This window comes from Ochotona curzoniae, unplaced genomic scaffold (genome assembly GCF_017591425.1).
Source record: "Ochotona curzoniae isolate NIBS_2020 unplaced genomic scaffold, NIBS_Ocur_1.0 scaffold_3223, whole genome shotgun sequence".
Lineage (NCBI taxonomy): Eukaryota > Metazoa > Chordata > Mammalia > Lagomorpha > Ochotonidae > Ochotona > Ochotona curzoniae.
The window spans coordinates 6,163,297-6,189,360 of NW_024467108.1; the positions used below are offsets into that span (position 1 = coordinate 6,163,297).

General features: G+C 38.1%; 1 protein-coding gene across 3 annotated transcripts in view; it reads left to right on the forward strand.

Annotated features, from left to right (window-relative positions):
- ACER3 (alkaline ceramidase 3) overlaps nt 1–26,064 on the forward strand; it is a 132,250-nt gene that overhangs the window by 84,213 nt on the left and 21,973 nt on the right. For all 3 annotated transcript variants that reach the window (XM_040964438.1, XM_040964439.1, XM_040964440.1), the window contains 4 exons: nt 403–455; nt 12,009–12,090; nt 17,364–17,399; nt 22,752–22,810. In XM_040964438.1, the coding sequence (XP_040820372.1) occupies nt 403–455; nt 12,009–12,090; nt 17,364–17,399; nt 22,752–22,810 (230 nt within the window). The remainder of the gene's footprint in view (nt 1–402; nt 456–12,008; nt 12,091–17,363; nt 17,400–22,751; nt 22,811–26,064) is intronic.

Consider the following 26,064-nt stretch of genomic DNA (forward strand, 5'->3'; position numbering starts at 1 on the left):
TAGATGGTCTGCTGTAGTGTTTACTTAACCAGTGCTATAGGAAGAAGGAAAGTACAAAACAATTCCGAAAAAGACCTACAGATTGTAGATGGCATTCTTTCATGAAAGCATGATATCCTAGTTTGTATTACAATGATATGAGCAGCACAGTTATAAAGCTACAGGCCAGGAATGGGGAGTCAGATATCCCGTAGAGGTGTGTGCATTAAGACAGATGGGTGGATAAGTTTGTTCATAAACAGTGAACCGTACGTTCTCAGGGTGATTAAATGATAATAATCACATTAAAAATAGCCAAATAAGGTGGCAGTCTCAGTCATTCTGATATTTTATTGTGATCTGTATAATAGTTTCAGTTCAGTGATATTCAAGCCTGGTATCTGTCTTTTTTTTTTTTTATAGTTGTTGGATGAGCTTCCAATGATTTATAGCTGTTGCATATTTGTGTACTGCATGTAAGTACTTATGTTTAAAATTCAGTTGCTTAATGTGTTTTAAATCTCATGTTTGTCTTATAATGAATTACTATAACAACCCAGTTACATTGCTAGAAAAGTATAATCATGTAGATTATAAATTTTATCCTGTTAAAGCAGAATGTAAATTGTGGGGAGTCATAATAATGCTGTTGTGATCTCAAAAGCCTGTCACCAATCTAGATAGCATCTTAATTTGACTTACATTGCATAATTTGTGTTTGGTCTCCCCTGTTTTGGGAGGCCCCATTATGTGGATAGGACCCCAAGTTGGATGCTTTATACATTCAATATGGCAAAGCCAATGCTGAAGTCAGAGCTGAACCCCAGAAGCAAAAGCTTTATTTGGTGGCAAAGGAATGGACAAGTGGGAGCCTAACTCACAAATCATCATCTCCACTGCTGGAAGCTGAGGAGTCCTAGATGCAGAGCAACAGGAATGAGGGGAGGAACATGCAATAAATTGGAAGAATGTTAATGAATTTTCTGAGAAAGATGCATAATTCTTGGAACCAGGAGCTATTTATGTCTCATTTTATGGTCTCTTCTTGTGTATCATAGTGATTATCAACTGTCATGGCACTAGTAGGAGTGTTATTTAGAAAAAAAGAGCTAGTTTATAAGGAAATTTGGTCTTCTGAAGGTTACTCAGGCAGCCATATTGCCTCTCTGGTTCTACTGGTGTAATTCCATTGGAAACTATTATCTGCAAAGTATCCTAGTCTCAAAGAGAAATTGTTGTGATAGGTTGTCAGACATTGTCCTTGATAATAAACCCGCTTTTCTTATTTTCATTCTTAATATGTTTTTCATTCCTCCTTCTTGAGAAATACTGGGGGACACAGGTTATCTTCCATAACTTCTTCAAGCTGAACTTGAGAACTGGCAAGAGACCTAGGAGAGGATTCAAAGTTCTCTCTAACTAACCCTCAGTAAGTCTGAATATCATCTGGCTGAAGACTTAGCTGTTCATACTCCTAAATAATAAATTTTATAGCCTTCACTTGTTTGGACATGGATGAGACATTTTAAGAGATAAACTCCAAAATCAAGAGAAATAAGACAGCAAAAGGCCTAGGAAGAGCAAATGACTGATATGCCTCACTGGCATACCATATTTTCCTTCATACAATTGTCCTTTTCTTGGCTAGCTCTATTTTCCTTCTTAATCTGTATAACCTAGGTACAAGTAAGGTATTTTAACCCCCAACTGGTATCTGCCACTCTTTAAATCATCCCTTTACATCTATGGGAAGCCTTTACTTTTTTTCCCATTCTTTTATTCCTTGTTCCTTTGCCCTGGAGAGTCATGCTGCTTTATCTTCTGTGCCCCTCTCTTTGCAGTTTATTTGGCCACTAAATCTTCTCTGTTGTTTCCCTTCCTTGTTTCAATGCACCCCTTTTTGGTGTACTTACCAGTGAATTACAGCCATTTTTAGGCTTTTTGATAACTTCCAAAAGATGAAAGGTTTTGAAACTATTTTTGACCCATTTATTTTCAGAGGTTAACATATGGCTCCATGTGCTTGTAGGATGGAATGTGAATGTCTAGAATCAATAGCATTTTAAAGGCTACTTGTTCACCCAACTCCAGTGTCCTGAGCAGAGCAGTTAACTCAGTTTTTTTGTGTTGATGAAAGTGCTCCAGCTTCAGCAGTTCACTTAGGAGAACTATCTTGTATTTCCCCTATTTTCCTTCTTATCTGTAACTATTGAACTTCAGGCTTTGATATTTGCTTTTGAGTTCTGGTCTACTGCAACATATCTCTTTTAGTATTTCTAGACAGCTTTGGGACACTTAGCCATCATTAGCAGGAAGACGAATTGTAAAATTTAGGATGTGGTGGTACACTCTGAAAGGTATACTGGGGTTATAAATATTACTTATAGTTGAAGAGGTCTGCCAGTGACAGCTACTCCTCCTTCCATTTCTGTTTTCAGAGACAGGGTATGATGAGCATCCAAATAGTTAGGAGCGGCCAAAAACTTAGTTTTTCCACATCTTTTAAAAGAAGGGCAATAACTGCCAATGAGCAGAGGCAGGGTAGCCATTCAGTAGATATTCATTCAGAGAAATGAGCTACTACTTGTGTAAGCAAACTAGCTTTGAAGTTAGCATTCCAAGGGCCACACTGTTCTCTTATGGTGCAAACATAGAAGAGTTTCTTCAAGTGAAGCAGACCAAGTGTTGGGGTGCTTATGAGCTGAACATTAAGCTCACTGATGTCTTAGAATGCCCAGTTACTTTCTGAATTCCATCCAAATGGAACCCTTTCCTTTTACCTGTTCACACAGAAGTCAAGTCATGGGTAATTTAGAGATCTACTTCCAACAAAATCCAGCCATTCCCAGCAAGCCTCAGAATTTGAAACTGATATATCATTTCTTTGTTTCCTTTTTTCAAAAGAAGGCTTACATTTCTTATCTGTCCACAGGAAATTTGAGCTTTCTTGTGTGAGACTTTGTAGCCTCTTTCAGCTAGGAGATTAGGAACTGCCCTTGTGTTCTAAACTGGTAATGCCCTGGTGGGACTGACAATGTGGATCTACATGTTGAAGTAGAGTCCCTCATTCAACAGCAAAGATCTCTTCTAGGGCTTCCCCAAATGTGGTACCTGGATTTTGTGGAATGCTTGGGGAAAGACTGTCCACGAAATTGGATATGTAAGGGAACTCTGAAAATTGTGCCATTGGAAAGCAAAGAGGTATGGGGATTTTGAAGTTAAAGACATATAGAAGAAAGTATCTTTTAACTCCAGGAAAGAGTACTATATCCTGTCTGGCAGAAGGGTAGAGAGTAAGGGGTTTGGATTAGGGGCCACCTATCCTCTGTGGCCTCCCTCGTTTATCACCCTCAGGACTTATACCAAAGGAAGCTTACCAGTGGGTTTTCTTTACAGGAAAGATGTATTACAAAGGAGTTATCACAACTGAAGCAACTCCTGTTTTAACAATTCATCAATGGCAGGTGTGATTCTTATTAAGTTCTTCTGCTTAAAAGGAATATTGTTTTTATTGAGACAAATATGTCTTTGTTTTTACTTAACTTGGAGAAGGCTGTTCTGACTCTCCTCACCTTGTCTTTTGTCCAGATCTGGGAATGGTCCCTTGGTAAATTTACTGGTGAATGAATTTTTCCAGGACTGAGGTATGGAAGTCTTGAACCAAGAGAGGATCTTTTCTTCAGTTTTAAAGTTTTTAATTTTATGAATTTTATCTGCTAGATACATAGTTATTCCTAATGTATAGAAAAGATCTCACCTTAATAGGGGTATCAGGAACTCAGACATTTTTAAAGTATGGGCCAATACCTGTCCATCTAGGTCATACTCTGAGTGCACTAAGAAAGACCTGTTATTACTGACTTTCCTTCCATTCCCATAGTGGCACAGTTGTCTTGGGTTATACCATTCTTCTGACTGTTTCAAGACTGAGTAGAAGACCCATGTGGACTTAAAGATCAACTTCTCCCCCTCTGTGCTCTGCTCCCATGTGGTCAGTGGTAACTTTAAAGGACTTGTAAGGAACCTCTTGGCCCCTTCAGTCTTCTCTTTCTGGTAATTGTGCCATCTACCAGGGTGGGTCAGACCCTTATGTGCCATCTGGCTGCCTCTGAAAGTGTGGGAGATATTCTCCTTTCCAGTGACCCTCTTCCTTTTAGTGTATAAACTTGTTGTTCCCTGGTCTTCTGGTATTTCCTGGATCCTCCTAATCTGGAATTTGAGTGACCTGGAGTTTCAGGACCTCTATTGGAGGGACCCTGTTGTTCCCTGGGCCCAGGCTAACCTGAAGAGTGAAGGCCAACGGATTGACCATTTTCTTGTGCTTTCATCTTTTCCTCAATCTCTGGATCTCACTTATTGAAAACCCAAGAAGTCAGTTCCACCAGCCTGTAACTGTGACTTCTGTAGCTTCCTCTGAATAGGAAGGGCATTTTGAGGTGTAAAATGGGATCAGAGGATCATCAAACCCTTAGTTCAATCAGGGTCTTTATAAAATGCAAAAATGCTCAGAGCCTTGCTGTGAAGGTGGAGGAAATGAGATTAGCCAGGAAAGATTATAATAGAATGCAAAAGGCAGACTGATCATAGTAAAGAAAAAGCTTTTTGTATGTAGGAAAATTCAAAGAAAAAATGTATGTAAGTTAAGAAAACAGGTTGGGCCCGGCGAGATGGCGCAAGTGGTTAAGGTCCTTGCCTTGCACGCCCGGGATCCCATATGGGCGCCGGTTCTAATCCCAGCAGCCCCGCTTCCCATCCGGCTCCCTGCCTGTGGCCCAGGAAAGCAGTGGAGGACGGCCCAAGGCTTTGGGACCCTGCACCCACATGGGAGACCCAGAAGAGGCTCCTGGCTTCAGATTGGCTCAGCTCCAGCCGTTGCGGCCGCCTGGGGAGTGAATCATCAGACGGAAGATCTTCCTCTCTGTCTCTCCTCTCTGTATATCCACCTTTCCAATAAAAAATAAATAAATAAAAAATACAAAAAAAAAAAAAGAAAACAAGTCATGGGAGCTATTAAATGAAACAGCAGAGGAGTGCATTTTTAGAGAAGCACTTACCCTCCTTAGGAAACACAAGAGAGTAAAAAATGAAATTTCAGAATAAAAGGCAAGGGGTAGAATCAGGACAGACAAGAAGACTGTGATACGGGTGTCCACTAAAGCATAGAATGTGCACATAAAATAAACAACCAGCCATCCTACATAATGCTCCATAGCCCAGGTAATGGATGTGAGTGTCATGGTCACTCTGCCAACTCTTAATGGTTCCAGGATGGAATCCCTAGTACAGATGGCACCAGTGAGCCTCCTCTGCCCCTTTCTAGGATTTTAAAAACCCAGGCTCCACACTTGGGATGCGACTGATCACCTTGTGCCAGATGTCTGCATGGCCCTGGTTTTGGACAGATGTCTTCAATCTGCTTATCCCTGGGGGTTCTTTCCTCACCACTTTCTCTTGGAGCCACCCCAAATCTGATCCTTTTTTGGCTGTTGAATACAACTCAGTCTATACCAGAGTGACATTTTGCAGTCCTTCAGCATCCAGACAGGAGCACAACTTAGTTTCCCCAGAGCAAGAGGTCCATTAATCCTTCCCAATTTGTTACCCCCATTATGTGAATAGAGAGCCCCAAAATATGGTCCTTTGTGCATTTGGTATCATAAAGCCAGTGATGAAACTGAAACTGAGGATCAATAGCACAAGCTTTATTCATTAGCCAAACAGTAGGAAAGCACAAGCCTTTACCACATATGAACCGCTCCACTTGCCAGAGGCCAGCTCCAGCTGAGTTCAGAACAAGAGAAAGGTGCATGCAGTAGATGTAGAGAGAAAAAATGGACCACTACAATTTCAGGATTGTGATGGACCATGCAAGGAAGCTGTCCCCTTTGTTTATACAGAAGCAGTCACAAACTCTGGCACAGACCTTTTACGTTATGGTGCTGCATCCACTCAACCACAAAGCGCGCACCCCGAGCAATACGATTACAAAGTTTTCTTTAAGGTCAGTTTGACATAGCTTCAAGCGGGGCTCAATTTATAACAGGTAAGTGAGGAAGGATTATGCATTCCTTGCTTATCTCAGCTTGCCAGCCTGTGCCTGGGCTCTCCTCAGTTCTGGGCTCTAACCTTGGTACCACCTGTGACACCAGACCCCGATCTTGAATTATCTATGGGTTAATAAGTATGGGCCTTGGTTTATGGAGATTGGGGCCATTGGCACTAGTTGGCCATTAGGCCTACAAGCTCACACAGTTTGTTAGCTAAACAAGTAAAGCAGGAGTTATAAAGGCAAAAAGAATTGCAGTTAGCAATGAGCCATGTTTACTCCATTTTGATTTCAACTCTACAATTGACAAGTGGTTGCTTCCAAAGATAATCCTGCAAATTCTTTCACCTTAAGGCAGGGCATCATCCATTCTGACGTTGCATCCAGGAATTCCTCAGTACACACTATTAATCAGTAATGCACTTCTACTATAATTCTCATTCTACAACTTATCAGTTAGAGGAAAAAATAAATCACAGAGGGGAAAAGCTAAAGATCAGAAACAGAAAAACTACAAACATAAATTCCCACTACAACTAGACTCAATAACTCTTAGTTTGAAAGCATGTATTATGATGTTAGCACAGACATTTTTGAGCTGTTCCAGCCAATGGGTCATAAGAGCAACCGAGACAGCATACATTGTTAAAGGCACGTTCACCAAGATATTATCAGCAACATTAACTCCCAAGCTCACATTGGTTATAAAAACCATCTTGCAGGGGCAAACAACAATGCCTCAATAGATTACATAATTCTTAGCGGGGTGGGTGAGTGTCCTTGCAAAGGGAGGTAGAACTGTGTTCAGGTGGTTGTAGAGACATCCGCCGTGCCCTGCCATGCAGTGGGAAGCTCCCCCAGGCCCTTCCAAACAGGGGAGCTGTTCTCTTCACACCTTTCTATTGTCCACACCTACTACACTGACCCCAGCACTCCACTGCTGGGGACTGAGTAGTCATAGGTCCAGGACAACAGGAATGAGGGAGCAGCATGCCAATATGTGGGAAGAATACTCATGGATTTTCTGGGAAAGGAGCAATGTACTTCTCAGAAGAGGAGCCACCTTCTTTGTCTCCTTTTAAAGCCTCATAGTTTTCATGGTGATTGCCAACCATCATGGTGCTGGTATGTTATTTAACGTAGACGTGAGATTAAAATGAAGTTTGAATCTACTGGTCCTGCAAAGTATCCTGTCCTCAAAGGGAAATAATGTTGTAATGCGGATAGAAATTTAACTAGGTGGTGCAGAACAGGAAAGGCTGCCTGATACTCTGGTATCCTTTGTTTCAAGGAGGTCAATGTTTCCTGTAACTGACAGAATATCATTTAGCTCACTAGTGTGTTACAATGAGTGTATAATGAGCTATGGATCAGTATAAGTCAGCTCGGTCCCATCTAACTGGCTTGAGCCTGGTCCTGGGAGGGGGTGCACTTATCTTCACAGCCTGGGAAATCAAACCCATATCCTGTATGTCTTGAGATAACATGAACCATTATTTTCAGGTGGCTTGGCAGTTTTCTCCACCTCCCTATGTCACAGGCATTACGCTAGGAACCATTTCCTTGAGTAATGACTATGAATAAATATTAATAAATATTTTGTAATTATGCCATAAATTTTTAGATAAAGTTTCTTTGTTAATAGAAGCTATTCTGAAAAGAGGAGTATGTTCCTAGTTGTATAGTGAGTACGTCATCTTACTCTCCTCTTGGCTTTGAAGTTGTATACTAAATAAATATTTGTTTTATATAAACTATTCTAAATCAAAATAAGTACTTTCAAGACTATGATTATTTTGGTTAACTATTCACAGAGATGGAAGAGAACAATGAAAAAGCTTACAAACCAGTCTAGTCCAAGATTTCTTTCTTGGATTGTTTTCCATTTATTTCAATATCAAGCTAACTTTCTGTTCTTGAATGTTAGGGAAATAAAATCAGTCTTGAAAAAATAAGTGGTTAGGGCTGGCATTGTTGGTTAGGGGGTTAAGCTACTGCCTACAATTTTGGCATCCCATGTGTCAGTTCAATTCTGATCCAGCTCCTTGCTAATGCATCTAGGAAAGCAGTAGAAGATGGCCCCTGTACCAATGTGCGAAAACTGGCAGAAGCTCCTAGTTCCTGGCTTTGGTCAGCCCAGCCCTAGCCACTCTAGCTATTTAGGGAGTGATGGATGGAAGATGTTTCTCAGTCTCTCCCTCCCTTACTATAAATGCTGACTTTCAAATATATACAGCTTTTTAAATATATACATATGTATATATATATATATGCACATTGGACTATTTATTGACTTGGTACTGTGTTATAGCTTCTGTGTTATAACTTCTTTTTAATGATTTTACAGAGTAAATGGATATTATACCATTTTATAGACAAAATGAAGCTGTAACTTGCTGTAAGAATGTTATCAGATAAAATTAAGCCTGGGCTGCTTGATGCTGTACAGGCAATTCAAAGGAGTTGATACTAGGAAGCAGATTTATTCAAGAAATTGCCATTGTTGGGGAAAGGCAGGTCTATTTTTATGTTTAGTAAACTGTTAGACACCATATCATTGTTGGCTCATATTTTTAATTACTAAGACAAATTTTTATCTGGAAATAATAAAAGGAAGATTACATGGCATTAAAACTCTGTTTCAAAGTTTAGTAACAACAAGATCTAGAACAGGATCTACCTAACTAATAAAGAGTCAAAGAATAAATATTTTAGGCTTTGCAGTACAAGGGTTACAGCTCTTCGACTCTGCTTTTGAAATGTGGAAGCAGTTGTTAATTATATGTAAATAAATGAATATAACTGTGTGCCAGTAGAGTTTCACTTACAACAGATTCACCCTGAGAAATTGGCCCTTGCTATATAGTTATCTATCCCCAATCTGAAAAAAATAGTTTCAGATATACTGTATGTATTTACTGATTTTTAGAGATTTAAAAAAATGCTTTTTTACTTGAAAGAATTACAGAAAATGAGAGTAAGGCAGAGAGAGAAAGACAAAGGGAGAGAAATGTTCCATCTGGTGTTTTACTCCCTAGATTAAATGGCTGCAATGGCCAGGACTGAGCAGGGGCTTAAGCACTCAGACCTTCCACTGCTTTTGCAGGCTTTTAGCAGGGAGTTGAATTGGAAATGGAGCAGCCAGGACTCAAACCAGCATCCAAGTGGGATACCACTGTTAGAGGCAAGGGCTTACCCTATTTAACACAACACTGGCTCTAGATCAGCTCTTTTTCATAACACATTAAAATCTATTCTGAGATTTGTTTATCTTAAAAGGAAATATTCTTGAACTAGGAAGGATGAACAGGCTGAAAAGAACCAGAAATTCATTATGGAATTGGTTCAGAGCATTCCTGTGGTTATACTCAAAGTGCTAAGGAACATTGAATATTGATGTGGGTGATGAATATATTAATTTCCAGTCTAGAGTTTTGTCTCCTGTAGTGGATCTTTGTATGGAGATTTGTGTCGTGTGCAGATAGGAACAGAATTTATTTAACAGTGAGGAAAGAAAGCATATTCATGCATGAATATGAGCTCTCTTCCATAGAGAAATATCTATCAAAACATACTAGTATTATCCACTTTCCTGTAGCCCTTGAACCTTCTTACCCTAATTAACTATGTAAAGATTGTCAACATAAAAATAAAAGACTTTATATAAAAAAAAGGAGAGAGAAATATCTATCATGAGCAAATCAAAGAATTAACTGTGAGCAAGAGGGAAAACTAGAACAGCACCTCCAAATGAAAATGAAAGAGGCACACCTAGACCTGTCTCTCCCTGCTTTTCTAACCCTTTATAAGAAAATGGGTTGTACTCTGATTAAGCATATACATGGGATAAGGTCTTAGCGTGCATCCTTAGAAGGTGAACTTATCAAGCTAACAGATAGATAGCATCACTTTGCAGAAATTCAAGACTTTCATCTCACCTAAAATCTTACTAACTGCCTGGTTACACTATATCAGGTATCATTTAGATGGTAGGAATGCTAAACTTCTAGTTCCATTTCTCGCTTCATATTTACTAACTTGATATCTTCATGTTTGTCATTTAATTTTTCTATTTCTTCTTTTGTAAAACTAGAGGTTACTATCAGTTTCTCATGGAGATGAAATTAAGCTGCTTATTTGGACATTGGAAATTTGAAAATTATGTAAGAAGTAGTCTTTTACCTCAACACATTTGTGGTCTAGTAAAGAACACAGAATCAGAAATAGGCAGCCTCCATGCGATATAATCAAAATTAGACACATACAAAGTTCAGTAGAGTAGGAAAGGATAGAGCTTGCCATAATAAGAAAATGGAGCCATAGTATCTTTACTCTCATTGTCTGGGAGAAGAGAACAAATTTTAGGGTTTCTGCCACCTCTTTTTCTTTCCCTGCTAATGAGCCTAGGAACGCAGTGGAAGATGTCCCAAGTGTTTGGGCCCCTGCACCAACCTGGGAGTCCCAGTGAAGCTCCTGGCTTTGGTTTGGCTCAGCCCTGGCCATTGCAGTCTTCAAAAGTTGGATACTTGCTAATATCCGGTTATTTTCTCATCTTCTGTTGTCAGGCACTATCCTGTTGACTAAATATGTTGATATTTTTCAAGCCTGCATATAGGAACTTACAGTCAAGTTTGACTGGCTAAAGATAAGGAAAGGAAGAATTATAATAAAATAGTTTTGTAATAGTGCTTTTTTTTTAAATTTATTTTTATTTGAAATACAGAATTACAGAGAGAAGGAGAGACAGAGGGTTAGAGAGCGAGAATCTTCCATCCATACGTTCACCACAATGGCCATAATGGCTGGAACTGAGCTGATCCAAATCCAGGAGCCAAGAGCTTCTTCCAGGTCTCACACATGGGTGCAGGTCCTTGTCCTCAGCTGCTTTCCCAGGCCATGAGCCCCTACTGGACCAAAAGTGGAACAGCTGGAGCATGAACTGGCATCCAAATGGAATGCTGATGTTGCAGGAGGAGGATTAATTTGCTCGGCCACCATGCCAGTCCCTGTAGTAGTGTTCTTTAATTAGGGATCATTAGTCACAAGATATAAACCCTCTCCAGCTAGCCAGAGTTAAGAAATAACTTTTTTGAAAGAACATGAAAAAAAAAGAAAGAACATGAAAAATTTGTAGAGAGCCCAGTAGCAGAAAGTACAGCCTTCTCTCACAAGAGCTGAAAAAGCTGCCTGTTCCCTCCCTCTTCCACCTTTCCTCTCCACTTGACTTCCTATGTTTGATTTCTCCTTCATTTTTCTTTCCTTGCAGATCACTCCTCTGTTTTTCCCTCACTTGTTCACTCACGTTCACTGTCCCCAAACAGCATCCTCAGACCTGAGTTTCACCTGCATCTCTACTTTGACTGTATTCTGGGTTCTTGCCTCACAGAGGTAATAACCCATGTGAAAACATTTACATAGGTGTGCAAATAGAAAAACAATTTATTTAACAGTGAGTGAGAAGGCATACATTCATGTGTGACAGTGCGCCCCCGCATTGAGAGAAATATAGCCCTTCTGAGTGGGCCAGAGAGTTGTACCTAGCCAGGCAGGAAATCTGAGTAGCACCCCATCAAGGTCCACTTCTGAAAGGGAGTGCTCTCACCCATTCCCCGTCTGCTTTATGAGGCAAGGGTGGTGCTTCATCATGCTTGAAACCATCTGGGATGCTTATGACCCCTCCGTAATGTTCACATGAGGCTTTGTTTTCATACATCCTTGTGGCTTCTGCTCCTTCTTGGTTCCAGATGAAACACAGGGGCATCTTAGAAAGGTGGCTGAGGTTGATTTGACAGATAAAGACATTACACTCTGGGGCTTAGAGGAACTTCCAGCTCACTCAGACCTGAGCTAACTACCTAGTTACTCTACATCAGGAAGAAATTATGAATTTAATTAGATCACACAGTTACATAAGCAAGTGATACATAACATTCTATTTCTTTCTAGTAACATTCTAAAAAATCTTTTCTCTCTTTTTTTAAAGGTTTGAATGTTTCAAGAGCAAGAACTCAGTAAACTACCATCTGATTTTTGCCTTAGTTCTGTTCAGTTTAATAGTAACCACAGTAAGTCATATTTTGTTTCTCACAGATCAAGTATATGTGAAATGACCATTTATGGAGTTTGGTACATTCTACCCCCACTGTTGACCCCATCCTGCTCAAACTGAAATGTTCCTGCACAAAACTGGAATACCTCACAGAGATGCTCCTTTGTTTCCTGTTCAAGTGTTGTTTACAGTTTTTCACTGTAAGACTGAGACTTTTAAAATTTGTTTCTGTAAAAGTAGTACCAATACAAGAAAATCAGCTCTCATCGTGGATGGGCATATTACTTCCTATTTGCCAAAACAAGACATTGATCTGCTCTATTGTGCCTAGTGTGACTGCTTTAGTAGTTAATCCCTTTCTATTAAATTGTGCTAGGCAGTCACTTCTGATCTTACCCAGGTGCTCTTTTCCTCAAGTAAATTGAATTTTTTTAATTAAGAAATATGTTCATGTCAGCAAACATTGAAAGTCTCCATGACACACACTAGAAATAAAACAATGATTAATAAAACAATGACTAAAAAGTAGTTGCTCTCCATGAGGGATTCATTCCATTCTATTAGAGAACTAAGACATGTTGGCAAAGAATTGCTTCTCAAGATGACAACTAGAATACTGGAGATAAGAACTAGTCACAGAGGAACCGATAAAACCAGTTTTAGAAGTCAAGGAAAGTTTTATAAAGAAGGAAGTTAAACTGGGTTTTAACTGATGATTAGTGTTTCAGGCCTCTGGGAAAGTATATGGTGAACCATTTCTAGAATTTTGTGTGTCCATAGACAAAGAGCCTTAAAACAACCTGTTAAATTACAACTAATTTAATTACCACCTGTATGCCAGATGTTATACTGAGTACTTGACCTTCATTGCCTCGTTAAACAATCAGATATTTTTGTATGAGTAGAACATATGCAAGTGGAGAGCAGTGATGAATCTAGTTAATCAAATGCCAGATTACAATGACCCTTCCTGATGTGCCCTATTTATGAGTTTGATTTTTATCATCCATACCATGTAGAACCATTAACAAGTTTAAAGTAGAGGAAAGACATAATCATAGACTTTTAGGAAGATCACTCTGTGGAGGATGGATTAGGGACTAGAGGGTAGACCATGGACTTTTGCATTTGATCTGCAAGATAGTAGACTCAGACTGAAGAAATGTGACTGTGGCAATGAAGAAAAGCTAATTAGAACACAAGTGGAGTAAGAATGGATTTGTCTGGAATGACTGACTCCTCAGTCAGGATATACAGTATGGATAAGCTGCTTTTTCAGGAAAGATAATGAGTAGGTTTTTGTCATAAGTTAAGTTCTACTTGGAACATATAGATACTAATAATATCTAAGGCTTGACAGCTTGAGCTGAAGATGTAGATTTGGGAGTTGTCGAGGTATTGGGTAGTGCTAGCATTGTGGTAATAAACTGGCACAGATTGTATAGACCATCAAGATGACTATAATGATACGATACTTAGGAATACTGGCACTTGAAGACCAAATATTTTGGGGAAAAAATGGAACTTTTGAAAGAGACTAAGTTAACAGGAGATGTTGACAGCTACAAGAACTTGATGTCACATAGTCAAAGATATCTAGAAATAAAAAGTATGTAGCATTATTTGACTCTGAACAAATGAGTGAAATGAAGATTGAGGGCTAACTGATAGAAATTTTTTAATTGAAGTCCTGGTAACCTTAACAAGAATACTGTCAGCAGTTGAAGGCAGAAGCTGATTTTCAATTAGTTGAGATATTAAAGTAGGGGATTGGAAGAGCATGTACATGTAAACTATTTTTCTAAGTTTCTACATTCCTTTGTCTGAACTACGTACTGACAAATAGTGAGAGGATCCCTGAATTCCAGAGAGGAAAAGAAAGTCATATAGTTATAAATATATAAAAGAAAGAGCACAAAGTCCACAGTGTCAATGATTTGCCTCGCCTACCAAATTTATATAGAAAGAATTGGTAGCAGAATCAAGAATAGATCCCTTTGTAGGTTAAGAGATTATATAGTTAGAAACATGCTTTGGAGTCTGTCAGATCTGAGTTTGGATCCAACAATGGTAATGAGTAACTATGGAAACATGGGTAAGTTATAATTCCCATTCAGCTTTAATTTGCATTGCATGTAAAATGAAGATGGTATTAGTATATTTTTCATATTAGTTATGAAACCTAACACCTGGAAAATAGTAAACATTCCACAGTCTTTTGCCTTAAAATAAAAGATGCATGACCTCTTGCATTTCTTTTATTAATAAAGTCATGATTTGATAGCATTATCTGTATAAAAAGAAATCAGTATTTTGCAAAAAGGATTTCAGATTAGAATCATTCTCCTCTACTGAACTTAGAGTTGTAGGTATATAATGTCTCATACACAATATATATATATATTTTTTAATTTATTACATTGCATTATGTGATACAGCTTTTTAGGTACTGGAATTCCCTCCTCTCCTCCCCAATCCTCTCCCCATGGTGGATTCCTCCACCTTGTTGCGTATCCACAGGTCAAGTTCAGTTGAGATTCCTTCCCTGCGAGCATATACCTAGCATAGAGTCCGGCATCTCATCTTCTAGATAAGTTCAACAGCTTCTTGGGGAGACCCTCTCTGGTCCAATGTTAGAGCCAACAAAGTAAAATCCCGGTCAATTACAAGCCCCAACATAACATCAGCAACAATATGCAATTTTGTGGAACTAATTGACATAGTATTGAATAAGCAATATATTAAGATTAAATGCAAGTTCTTAACCACATTCTGTGACTACTTCGATGACATTTCAACAATTGAGGTGCGAGACAGTTTAGGAGGGGTGGTGTGCAGAGAAATTCTCAATACCTTGGTGAGGAGTACTTAATCTTCGTGTCCTCCCTAGTGAAGTATGTATGAGTTTATGCTGATCAGGCTTTCCTTTTTGTTCTCTGCCTATCTATTCTAACTTGTGTGTGTGTGTTTGGAGGGGGGGCTCTGGAGCAACCCTAATGGTCATTGCAGAGAGGGTGAGGACCCAAAGTTGGAACCAAACAAGGACCAGAGAAAGCTCCTCTCCCCAATTCTGAAGGAGGTTTACTGTTCTTCTGGTTCTGAGGACCATTCAGGGTTCCTGTTTGTTGTTCCGATGACCCTGGGTCCCATGATGAAGGGCTTGGGCTTCTTCCATCCTGAGTGGTAGGTCCAGAGAAAAGCGGGTGGGGGGGGAGGGATGTCCTCTGAGTTCTCAGCCTCCAAAGGCATTCCAGTTCCCCGTAGTCTCTTTGGCAGTTGGGATGCAGTCCTTGGTGCCAGTACTGACAGTCTTTGGTGGGGATCCGGGAGTCTCCCGGTTTGGAACACGAGCCTCCTCCTGTTCACTTGCTCCATTCTGGGTGCCTCCCCTGCTCTGTGCATGTGACCACCTGTTAATAGGTTGCTAGGGTCTCTTTTGATTCCCCCTGTATATCTTTGTGTTTTTACCATTGTCTAATTCCGTTTTGAGTCTATTGTCAATAGGTTACGTGCTATGCTCCTGATAGGTTACTCTACAGGTCTTCCTCACACATTCAAAGGAAATGGAAGACATCCTTGCTCTCCCGTTCCATTTCTGAGTAGCACAAGATTTTGACAGTATATTAGGTATTGCAATTTTTCATAACACATGGTTTGAGACAGTAATAATTACAGGTTCATCTGAGGAAGATTAACTGTCATTGGGGATCGTTAAGATTGATTCACATTCACAAAGCACTGAGGGTTCAAAATGGAGCTATCTAAGCAGCAAACAAAGTACAGAATTCTCAGAACTCCCTGGCCGAGTGGCTGTGAAGTCATTCTCCCTGGCCCTAGTCCCACCTCCTCCTGGCCCTGCCCTCAGCTCCAGTCCGTAGGCTGTCAGGCTCTCGGACGAGCAGTAGAGCAGCCCATGTGGCTCCAGCCAACCCAAGTGGCAGCTCACCACTTGTGTGTGGCATCCGCGGTGTGCGATCCAGGCGTGAGGCTTTGCTGAAAGCCCCAGGAGCTCACGGCCACCGTTACACAATATATTTTCAAAATTCTGTGGGTGTCTGAAGGAAATAATCTGGACTTTTGGTAGTAACAATAGATACTTTCTCCACAAACAAGAACTTAGCATAGCCAAAATGCAAAATTATATAAAATTTTATCAGGATACAAATACATTGAACACCAGTTGTTATTTTCAAAAAGATGATTGTCTTAATATGGGGAAGGACAACTAAAAGATGCCAAGTTTGTATCTGGACAGTGATAATAGGAGAATGAGCGTTGCTTCTGCTATATGGAAAAGGGATCAGAAAAACTTTAAGAGGTGTAGTTAGAATTGGCTCTTGAAAGATGAATATTTTCAAATGAGAAGTATTTCTGAAGAAAGAACAACATATTTAAAGATGCAGAAGAAACATATTTGAAGAAACATAGTACATTCTGGGACCTAGGATTAGAAGGAGACAAGAATTCAACAGAGGGACCAACAAAAAATAGGAGCCATGGAAGATTTTTAATGTCAGGCTGAGACATTTGAATTTTGTCTTGTAAATGATATGGACCACGACATAGTTAGGATTTAAGTTATGATCAATTCCTCTATGCCATGTCATTTAAATATTGTGCTCCTTTAGAGGAATATTTCTTTGCTAAATCTTAAGCAAGCATTGAATTTAATCACCCACATGTCATTGGCACCTGAAATTAGGGTTTGTGTAATTGGGAATACAAGTGAGTTGGCAAATTTTGGAAGCAGAGATGAGCACAAGAAATTGGTTTTATGTCTTCACTAACAGTACCCACTGTGTAGTAGGCAGTTACACCAATTTCAACTTATCTTTATTCACTATCATTATTCTTCATTATCTACATATGGAAAAAAGTGAATCTTTAGGTTAAATACGCTCATGACATGTAATAAGCAGGTAAGTTGGAACTCAGCTGTTGTCTCCAATTCCATTCCTCTCCTGTTGATCTACTACAGAAATTCTCAACATAATTGCTCTTCATATTTTGGTAGAATCCATGTTTCCTTGTCTTTCTTTGGTGCTGATGCAAAGATGAGGAGGCCAGAGGAATGCGTTACAGATTGAAGCACTTTGTTGTCTGTGGCAAGGCTAGCATTTGCCTAGAGCCATCCACCCTAATCTGATTGGATTTATAGGGTTGAAGTCAGTCCTAAATAGCGTAAGGGAAGCAACAGAGATCTGGGACTTGCAGCATTATTGAAATAGATTTGTTTCCCTTCTCCATTGTGCATCTCATTTATATCTGTTTCATCTAATGTTTTTGCAGGTTTACCTTAAAGTAAAAGAGCCTATATTCCATCAGGTAATTTTTTAAAATTATCATAATGTGATTGCTTAATAACACATGTCTACTTTGTGTTTTCTCATTCTAAGAAATTATAACAGATACAAATTTTGAAAAATAAAATGGCAGAGTTTCATTGTGTAAAACCACAGTTGCCAATTCAAGAACCGGTAGGAGGTTACAGGAATGTACCTGTGACAGCCACTCTTCAGATCCATCCGGTTCTTGGTGTTCAGTAATGCGAGTTCACCTTTGTTCTTACAGGCAAAAAGAACCAGAAAGCATATCTACTTCTTTCTCTCTTTCTTTCTCTCTCCATGAGTGTGAGTGTGAGTGTGAGTGTGAGTGTGTGTGTGTGTGTGTGTGTGTGTGTGTGTGTGTGTGTGTGTGTGTAGCTTACTTCCCACATGGTCATAACAGCTGGGGCTAGGCCAGGCTCCAGCCAGGAGCTTCATCTGGGTTTCCCATAAGGCCCAAGCATTTGGACTGTCCTCTGCTGCTTTCTCAGATGTAATAGGAAGCTGGATGGGAACTGGAGCAAGTGGGATTTAAGCCAGTGAGTACTACAGGCAGCAACTTAACTTGCTGCCACAATTTCGGCCCCAATTATTCTTTAAATGTTTTTAATAAGCATAATTTCCCTGTATTTTGTGCTTTCAGTTGCAATAATCTCCCATTTTAATATTCAGATATCTGTTTCAGCCTTGGTGTTTTGCAGCAACTAATGGAAAGGAAAGACAATTTTCATTCAGTTTTCTAAAGTGAATTTCTTATCTATAGTAGCCCAAAACTTGAAGATTATAATAGTATAAAATGATGTGACAGTTTAGAGTCCATCTGGTTCAAAACTTCAAAATGGGATTGGAACTAGTATTTTAGGTTAAAAATACTTACTTGGTATATTTCTTATTATTTACTTTGGCTTTAATAAGCTGTTTAGGGAAAGTGGCTCACTGTTATGCTTTATTTTCTCACTACTATAGAGTGTTTTAGTTGAAGATGCCTTTGTCTCAGATGTCTAATCCATAATATTCTATTGCTGATATGTTACATAATTAGCATTGAGACCATATATGTATGACTTTAACAAAATCAGTTCTTTTTGTACATTAAAAGAACTGCTTTTTCTGAGACTCTTGTATTTGTCCAAGTTTTGAGTGTTGCTCCCCATTCCTTATGTAACTCTTGACATTCTTATACATAGAAACTTAGAAAAATTGTTTTGCAATTTGTAAATGACAAGATTTAAAATAGCTTTCAATGGTAAAACAATAGAAAAGCACACAGCGTTGTCTAACCTAAACTAGCGATGGCTTCAGAGTTGGAACCTTGACCCCATGCTCCTGGGCCAGTGTCTTGCTCTCTCTACTTCTTCATTTCCTCACCTGAAAAGTGTCCCACACAGATTTTATTTACAGACATAGTTTAGAAGTAATTAATACAAGATAGCTCAAGGCACAGGCAATAAATAATAATGCAGTGTAATAAAGATACATATGAAGATATCAAGTGACAGAGAAATCATGAAATGCTCCTGAAAGGAAGCCTTGGGAGATTCATAGTGAGAGAAAATTTAGGATTGAAAGGGTTAATACTCTAAAAAATGTTTGCTACATCCTGGATTATTTGTCTTGCATATCAGATAAGCTCCCTGAGGAGGAAAATACTGATATAATTTCCCCACTATATTAAATCCAAGGTGATCAGATGAGAACTAAATGCCATTTATTTAATTTGACCCTATAAAGGGCAATGGCCAGAGCATATAGCTCACACATTGAATAGGAATACATTACACCTTAAGTAAGATAAAAAAGGAAAGCATCCATAAAACAAATTAAAAAGAATGTTTAAGAAGTTAATGGACCCTCTTTAAGCAGCTGATTGAACAAATCAATAATTGAATACGTCAGATAAGATCTCATCTGATGTCTCGGAACTTTGTTGCAAGAATCTTGCCGACATAGAGGTCTCCTAAAGATGATTATTTTTAAAAAGATTTCTAAACATGACACAGCAATATATCAATGCTTCTCCCTTCTCATTTGACCCTCAGAGTTTGTGATAAGGAGCATACTATGTAAACTGGGAAAAAATAAATGACAGATTTCTTTAAATTTTATTGTTTCATTTATGCCATTTTATTATCACCTAGAGATATAAGGACACTACTAACATAAATATATTTGAAAAAGATGGAAAGTAAAATTTTTTAGTATTATATTATGTCTAGTCTAAGACAAATATTATATGTTTAGTATATCTATTCACATTGCTTATATAGTTTGACTTACCTTACTTTATTAAAAATAAAATCTGAATAGGATTTGTCATCTTCTTTTTATGGGTAAGACAACTTAAGAGTCAGAAGTGTTGAATAATTAATTTGCACAATGCTTCTCCCCTAGGTTCTGGCAGAGCACTCTCTGCCTTACTAATAAATAAAATGTGTAATTTAAAAAAAACCCTCCAGAACAAATTATAGATTCAAAATAGTGACCAGACAACTAAAGAATGAGGAAAACATTTTTCATTTCTTATATATAAGAGATTATTGAAAATCTACTGAAAGCAAAGACTCAAAAAATCAATTGCCTACCCATATTTCCATCAACACCGCCCACAGCAGCAGCAGCAGTAGAAATGGCCCAGATATCTTCTGGTGTCTGAATGAATAAACAAAGTGTACTGTGTCACATAGAGTGGGATATCATTGAGCCTCAAAAAGGAAGAGACTGTGTCCTGTGCCACTACATGCAGGAATCTTGAGGACATTATGCTAAGGGAGATCAGCCAATCAAAAAAGAACATTGTTTGATTCCATCTCTAGAAGGTATCTAAAGTAGTCAAATTCAAAAAGACAGAAAATAGAATGGTGGTTACTAGGGGATAGATGAAAGGGAAGCTGAAAGCGAACAATTCTAAGAATCTCTTGCACAACATTGTGAATATGCTTAAAACTACTAAACCGTACACTGAAAAATTAAGATGGTAAAACTTACTGGGTTTTTGCCACCAAAAATGTCTTAAAAGTTTAGTGTAATATGATAAACAAATTTACACCAATAAGCTTTAAAATTTATTTTCTAAAGTGAACAAAGTCCTTAAAAATAAACCACCTATGGAAACATAATAAGCAAGGCAGCAGTGGCAGCTGGTGGTGTTGTTTCACGGACAGGCGACATGAAGGAGGAGCTCATTTTCCTCAAAGCGTTTGACACAGCTGAGATACTTCAGAATCCTGCATGTGCTTCTGGGGCATCAGGAGCACCAGAACAATAGACAGAGGATGAACAGGAACCAGCAGAGGTCTTCGTGGAGGTTTTGACCTACACAGGCTGTTTCAGTCATTTCAGAAAAAGATCACTGGGGCCCAGTACAATAGTCTAGTGCCTAACTCCTTGCCTTGCACGCACCTATATCCCACGAGGGTGCCAGTCTGTGTCCCCAGCTCCTCTACTTCCCATCCAGCTCCCTGTTTGTGGCCTGGGAGAGCAATAGAGGACAGCCCAAAGCCTTGGGACCCTGCACCCACATGGGAGACGTAAAAGAAGCTCTTTGCTCCTGCTTTTGGATCGGTTTGGCTCTAGCCATTGCAACCACTTGGGGAGTAAGCCACTGGAGGAAAGATCTTCTTTCTGTCTCTCCTTCTCTCTGTAAGTCTGACATATATATATATATATATATATATATAAAGCTTTAAAAAGAGAGAAACCACCAAGGAGTCTGAAGTCCTGCTGCCAAGCTTGGAGGGGCTATATGAAAATGAGAGCTACAGATGCTCGATGATACCCAAAGCCATGTTAATCTGCAGACTTCTCTAGACAATGTGTCTACCCTCCCTGGGGCTTGGCCTGCCTTGCCCAGAAATGTTCATTCTGTTTCCTCTGGAGGGTATAGGACAGCTTGATGTTGGTTTGGGTTGCTGTTTTGAAACATGGTGTTAGATGAGCATGAGCACAGAACCTTTTAGTGGCCTTCCGGTGGCTCTGTGTCTTCCTGAGCAAGGAAAGCGAGTGCAGGTGAGATGTAGGCTGTTGACTGCCTCATGCTATGGTTCTCAACTCCCATGTCACTTTTTTTATTCCTGATGTTTCACATTTTACTGAGAAAGAGACACTCATACACATTGGTTGGAATATAAATAGATATAACCACTTCAGAAAATAGTTTGGTGTTTTAGTCATTTTGATAGTATCAGTATATATGTTCCCTGATCCTATAATTGAATACATAAGAGCATACCTTAGAAAAACTTATGTTTCTACTGCAATGTTAATAAAAGTGTCCATTGGGATGCAAACTGGAAACTAAATGTTCATCAGCAAAAGAATAGGTAAGCAAGTCATGGAAGTCTTATCCAATTAACTGGTATGTAGCATCAAAAAATGAATAAACCATGGATATCTACAATATAGCAGTCATAAAGAGAAAAATTCAATTATATAAAATTACATAAAAATAATTTCAGATTATTTAATGTATCACAATTTAAGATTTAATTAAAATCTTATTATAATTCAGAAATAAATAGAATTTTAGGATTGTATGTTTAAGTAACCAGTATAAGTTAGTAAATACACTTTAAAAAGGAGAAAAGGTAGACTTATTATAAAAGGAAAGTGATTTTTCTTAAGGGAGGCAGTTGCACTGACAAGAGACATAGCATCTCTGAGCTATGAACAGATCATTCTCTTTTCCTGAGTGGTGCTTTTCCAGTTGTTGACTTTGTAAATATTTGTCAACTATATATTTTGTACTCTGTACAAATTTTTTGTATTTAAAATTTACAATAGGGAAAATTAAATGTTCCCACTAGGTTTACTTTTCCATGTAGTAATAGACAGACATTCAGGCCTCAATGTAGAAAAGAAAGAAGTCTAGGAATGTGTGGGAGCTTATATAGTACAAAGCACAGAACAGCATGACCTGGGTCAACAAGTAGTTACTTCTTATTTTTGGAGACTGGCAACAGGAGAAAGAACACAAATGAGGTTGCCTGTGTAGGCAGAAACACAATTATTTGCTGAAAATGAAGCTCCAGAGGAGGGGGGGAGTCATGAAGATTGGAGCAAAATTGTATCATTTGTTTAGATTTGTGCAAATAGTCAAAACTTCATGTAACCATTCAGAATTGAAATTATACTTCTGATATTATTTATTTATAAATAAGGTCTTAATTTTTCCCTAGAAGTTAAAATTACTCAATTATATAATCAAACATTTTTTAAAATTTTGTTCTTTAAACTGTAAGGAGAGATAATAAATGTATTCATTGAATTTGGAGGGCTCTTTTAGTAGACAAAATAAACTTACTTTGACAAAAAAAAATAAGTGATTGTGCTAACTTGTTTTTCTTTTCCAATTCAGGTCATGTATGGGATGTTGGTTTTCACATTAGTCCTACGATCAATTTATATTGTTACGTGGTAAGTCGTTTGGACCACCAACACTGTAAATAAGGTATATTTAGTCTTATAAACCTATAGCCTAAATTAAAGAACATACCGAAGCCGACTCCAGCAAAGATGTTGACAGAAAATTGTAAGCCAACAGTCATTATGGTAAAGTATAAGGGAGAGGGCAATTTAAATTCATGTGAGAATTCAAAGAAATCTGAAAAAAGTTGTATATCATGATCTCCTTTTGAAGATTTATAATGTTTATGGTATAATAAAGACCTTGAAAAATTCTACAGTTAAAAACTATATTTTTCTCAAATCTGCCCAGCTACAGAACATCTTAAAGGACGGCCATTAACCTCACAAGGAATTCTTATCCTAGGGAAGATCATTTGGAAAGTGGGCATAATCTTTAGGAGTTAAGGAACATTAAGAACTAACATTTATGGGAGTATGTATGTTAAACATGACCTTGCTGTTTAGCAGGTGCCTAATAAATACGTGGAATGATACATAAATCCGTTTATCTCTTAATTAAACTTTTAACCTTGATATAATTATAGAAAATTATATTGAAAGAAATAATAGAGATCCCCTGAATCCTTTACCAATTTCCTCCAGTGTAGTGTCTTGGAAAAACTATAGTATGTTGCACAACCAGAATTTGTTAATGACACAATGAAGATTCAACACACTTCCATCACAAGGATCCCCATGTTGTTTCTTTATAGCCACACCTAATTCACTCCCAACTCTACCTCACTCCACATTCCTGATTTAACCCGTAATAATCTCTAACCTGCCCTCCATTTCCATAATTTTGTCATTTTAAGAATATTATATAAATGGAGTTGTATACTGTATAATCTTTGGGATTAGCTTTTTAAATCCAACATACTTTTCTGGAGATTAAACAAAGTTGTTGAATGTTTTTATAGTTCATTCCTTTCTACCGCTGAGTAATATCCCATGATACAGAGCACTCCCATAGTTTCATTCTTCTGTTAAATAATAACCTGGATTAGTTTCATTTTTTTTAATAGGAATAAATCCAAGGACCTGGACTGTAAGTGAAGCCGCTGGGACATGAGCCAGTGCCCAAATAGGATGTCAGTATTGCGGTGGGGGGAAGTTTAACACACTGCACCACAGTACTGGGCCCTGGTTTTCCATTTTTTGCATTCCCATTATAAATGTGGTAGTGATCTAATTTCCCTACTTCCTCACCAGCATTTGGTCTTATCAGTGTTTTTTATTTGGCCATTCTAATAGCTGTATTGGTATTACTGTTAATTTGTATTTCCCTAGTAGCTAATGATGTTGAACATACTTTCATATATTTTTTTGCCATTTGTATATCATCTTTGGAGAAATATTTATGTTTCTGCTGTTTTTTCTTGTTTTAGAACAATTTTTAAAAAGAAACAACAAGACCTAATATATTTGACAACTTTTTGTTGCTATAACAAAATATCTGAGACAGGCTGCTTGTAAAGAAAAGGACCTAATTTTAGCTTAGGATTCTGAAATTTCGAAGTCCAACAAGTATGATTCAGCCTTTGAGTCCGTTTTGAGCACATTATATCCTGGTAGGAGCAGCTGTGCTTACAGTTTCTCTCCTCCTAAAGCCACCAAGATTCAGTCATGAGGGCCCCACTCTAATGACCTAATTTAATTCATTCACTTTCCCAAAGGCCTACCTCTAAGCATGATAATCAGGTTTGGTTCCTCCCTTCTTAATAGTATCAACATAAAACTCTAGGGATTAAACTCTTCCATGAGCATAGAAAGACAAATAATTATTCAAATCATAGCAGATATAGTTTCTCTTGCTTCTGGAGTTGAGTTTTGAGACTTTAATTCTTTTGTCAGTGTGTGATTTGCAAATATTTTCTTCCAATCTGTAACTAATGACCAAAAACAAACTTGATGAAGTCAAATTAACCAATTCTTCCTGATATGGATTATGCTTTTAGAGTCAAATCTAAGAATTTTATATCTAGCCATTGATCCCAAAGATTTCCTCCTATTTTCCTAAGAGATTACTTAGTTTTACATTTTCCACTTAAGTATGAGATTTGTTCTGAGTTAATTTTGTATGTGATATGACAGGGACCAACATTGTGGTGCAGCCAGTTAAGCTGCTGCCACCTGTGATGCTAATATCCCATATGAGTGCCAGTTCAGATTCTGGCTGCTACACTTCTGACCCAGCTCCCTGCTGGGAGATCAGAATAGGATAGCCTAAGTGGTTGGGCCCCTACACCCAGTTAGGAAACCCGGATGGGGTTCCAGGCTCCTGGGTTAGGCCCAGCCCAGCCTTAACCATTGTGACCATTTGGGGAATGAATTAGTGGATGGATGATCTTTCAGTCAGTCTCCTCTCTCCCTGTATCTCTGCCTTTCAAAATGAATAATAGTTTAGAGAGAGATAGAGAAACCAAGATGTAACATGTAGCATGTGTTTCTGTCTTTTAACATAATGATGTCCGCCTGCTCCAGGACCACTATAGAGACTTTCCCTTCTCCCTTCAATTCCTGTGTTAAAAATGGTTAAAAGTGTTAAAATAATCTGGTTTTATTTGTGTAGGGCTATTTTTAATGCCTATTCTGTTGACCAATGTGTTTGTTCCTCCACAAATAATCATATAATATTCATTACTATAGATTTATAGTGTCTTCAAAGCATATACGCTGATTATTCCCATTCGTTCTTGCTTTCAAAAATTATTTTAGTTTTTCAAGTTCCTATCTGTTTCCATATATGTTTTTAGAATAATATCTTTATTCAAATTTTTGTTGATATTTGTTACATTAAATATCATTCACTATGTTGTGTCATCTAAATCATGAGCATCGTTTGTATCTCCATTTATTTAGATACCCTTTTTTCTAATAGTTACTCATTATTTGGAAAATAGTGACACAGAGAGAAGGAATGACAGAGAAGCAGATATCACTTCCCAGATCTCTGTAATAGTCAAGGCTAGAACAGGCCAAAGCCAGGAGCAAGTTCATCCAGGTCTCCCTGTGGTTTAATCTGCCGAGCAACAATACTGGCCTATGATTTTAAATTTTGGTGTTCACATGTCCATTGCCAATATATAAAAATATAGTTAACTTTATGTTTAGCTTGTATTTGACCACCTTGATAAAGTATATAATTTTAGGACAATTTATTACAGATTTCTTGAAATTTGCTACAGATATGGATACTTTACATTCTTTCTGAGATAGATGATTTTTTTTTAATGACTAGTAACATTTGTACCTATTTATAG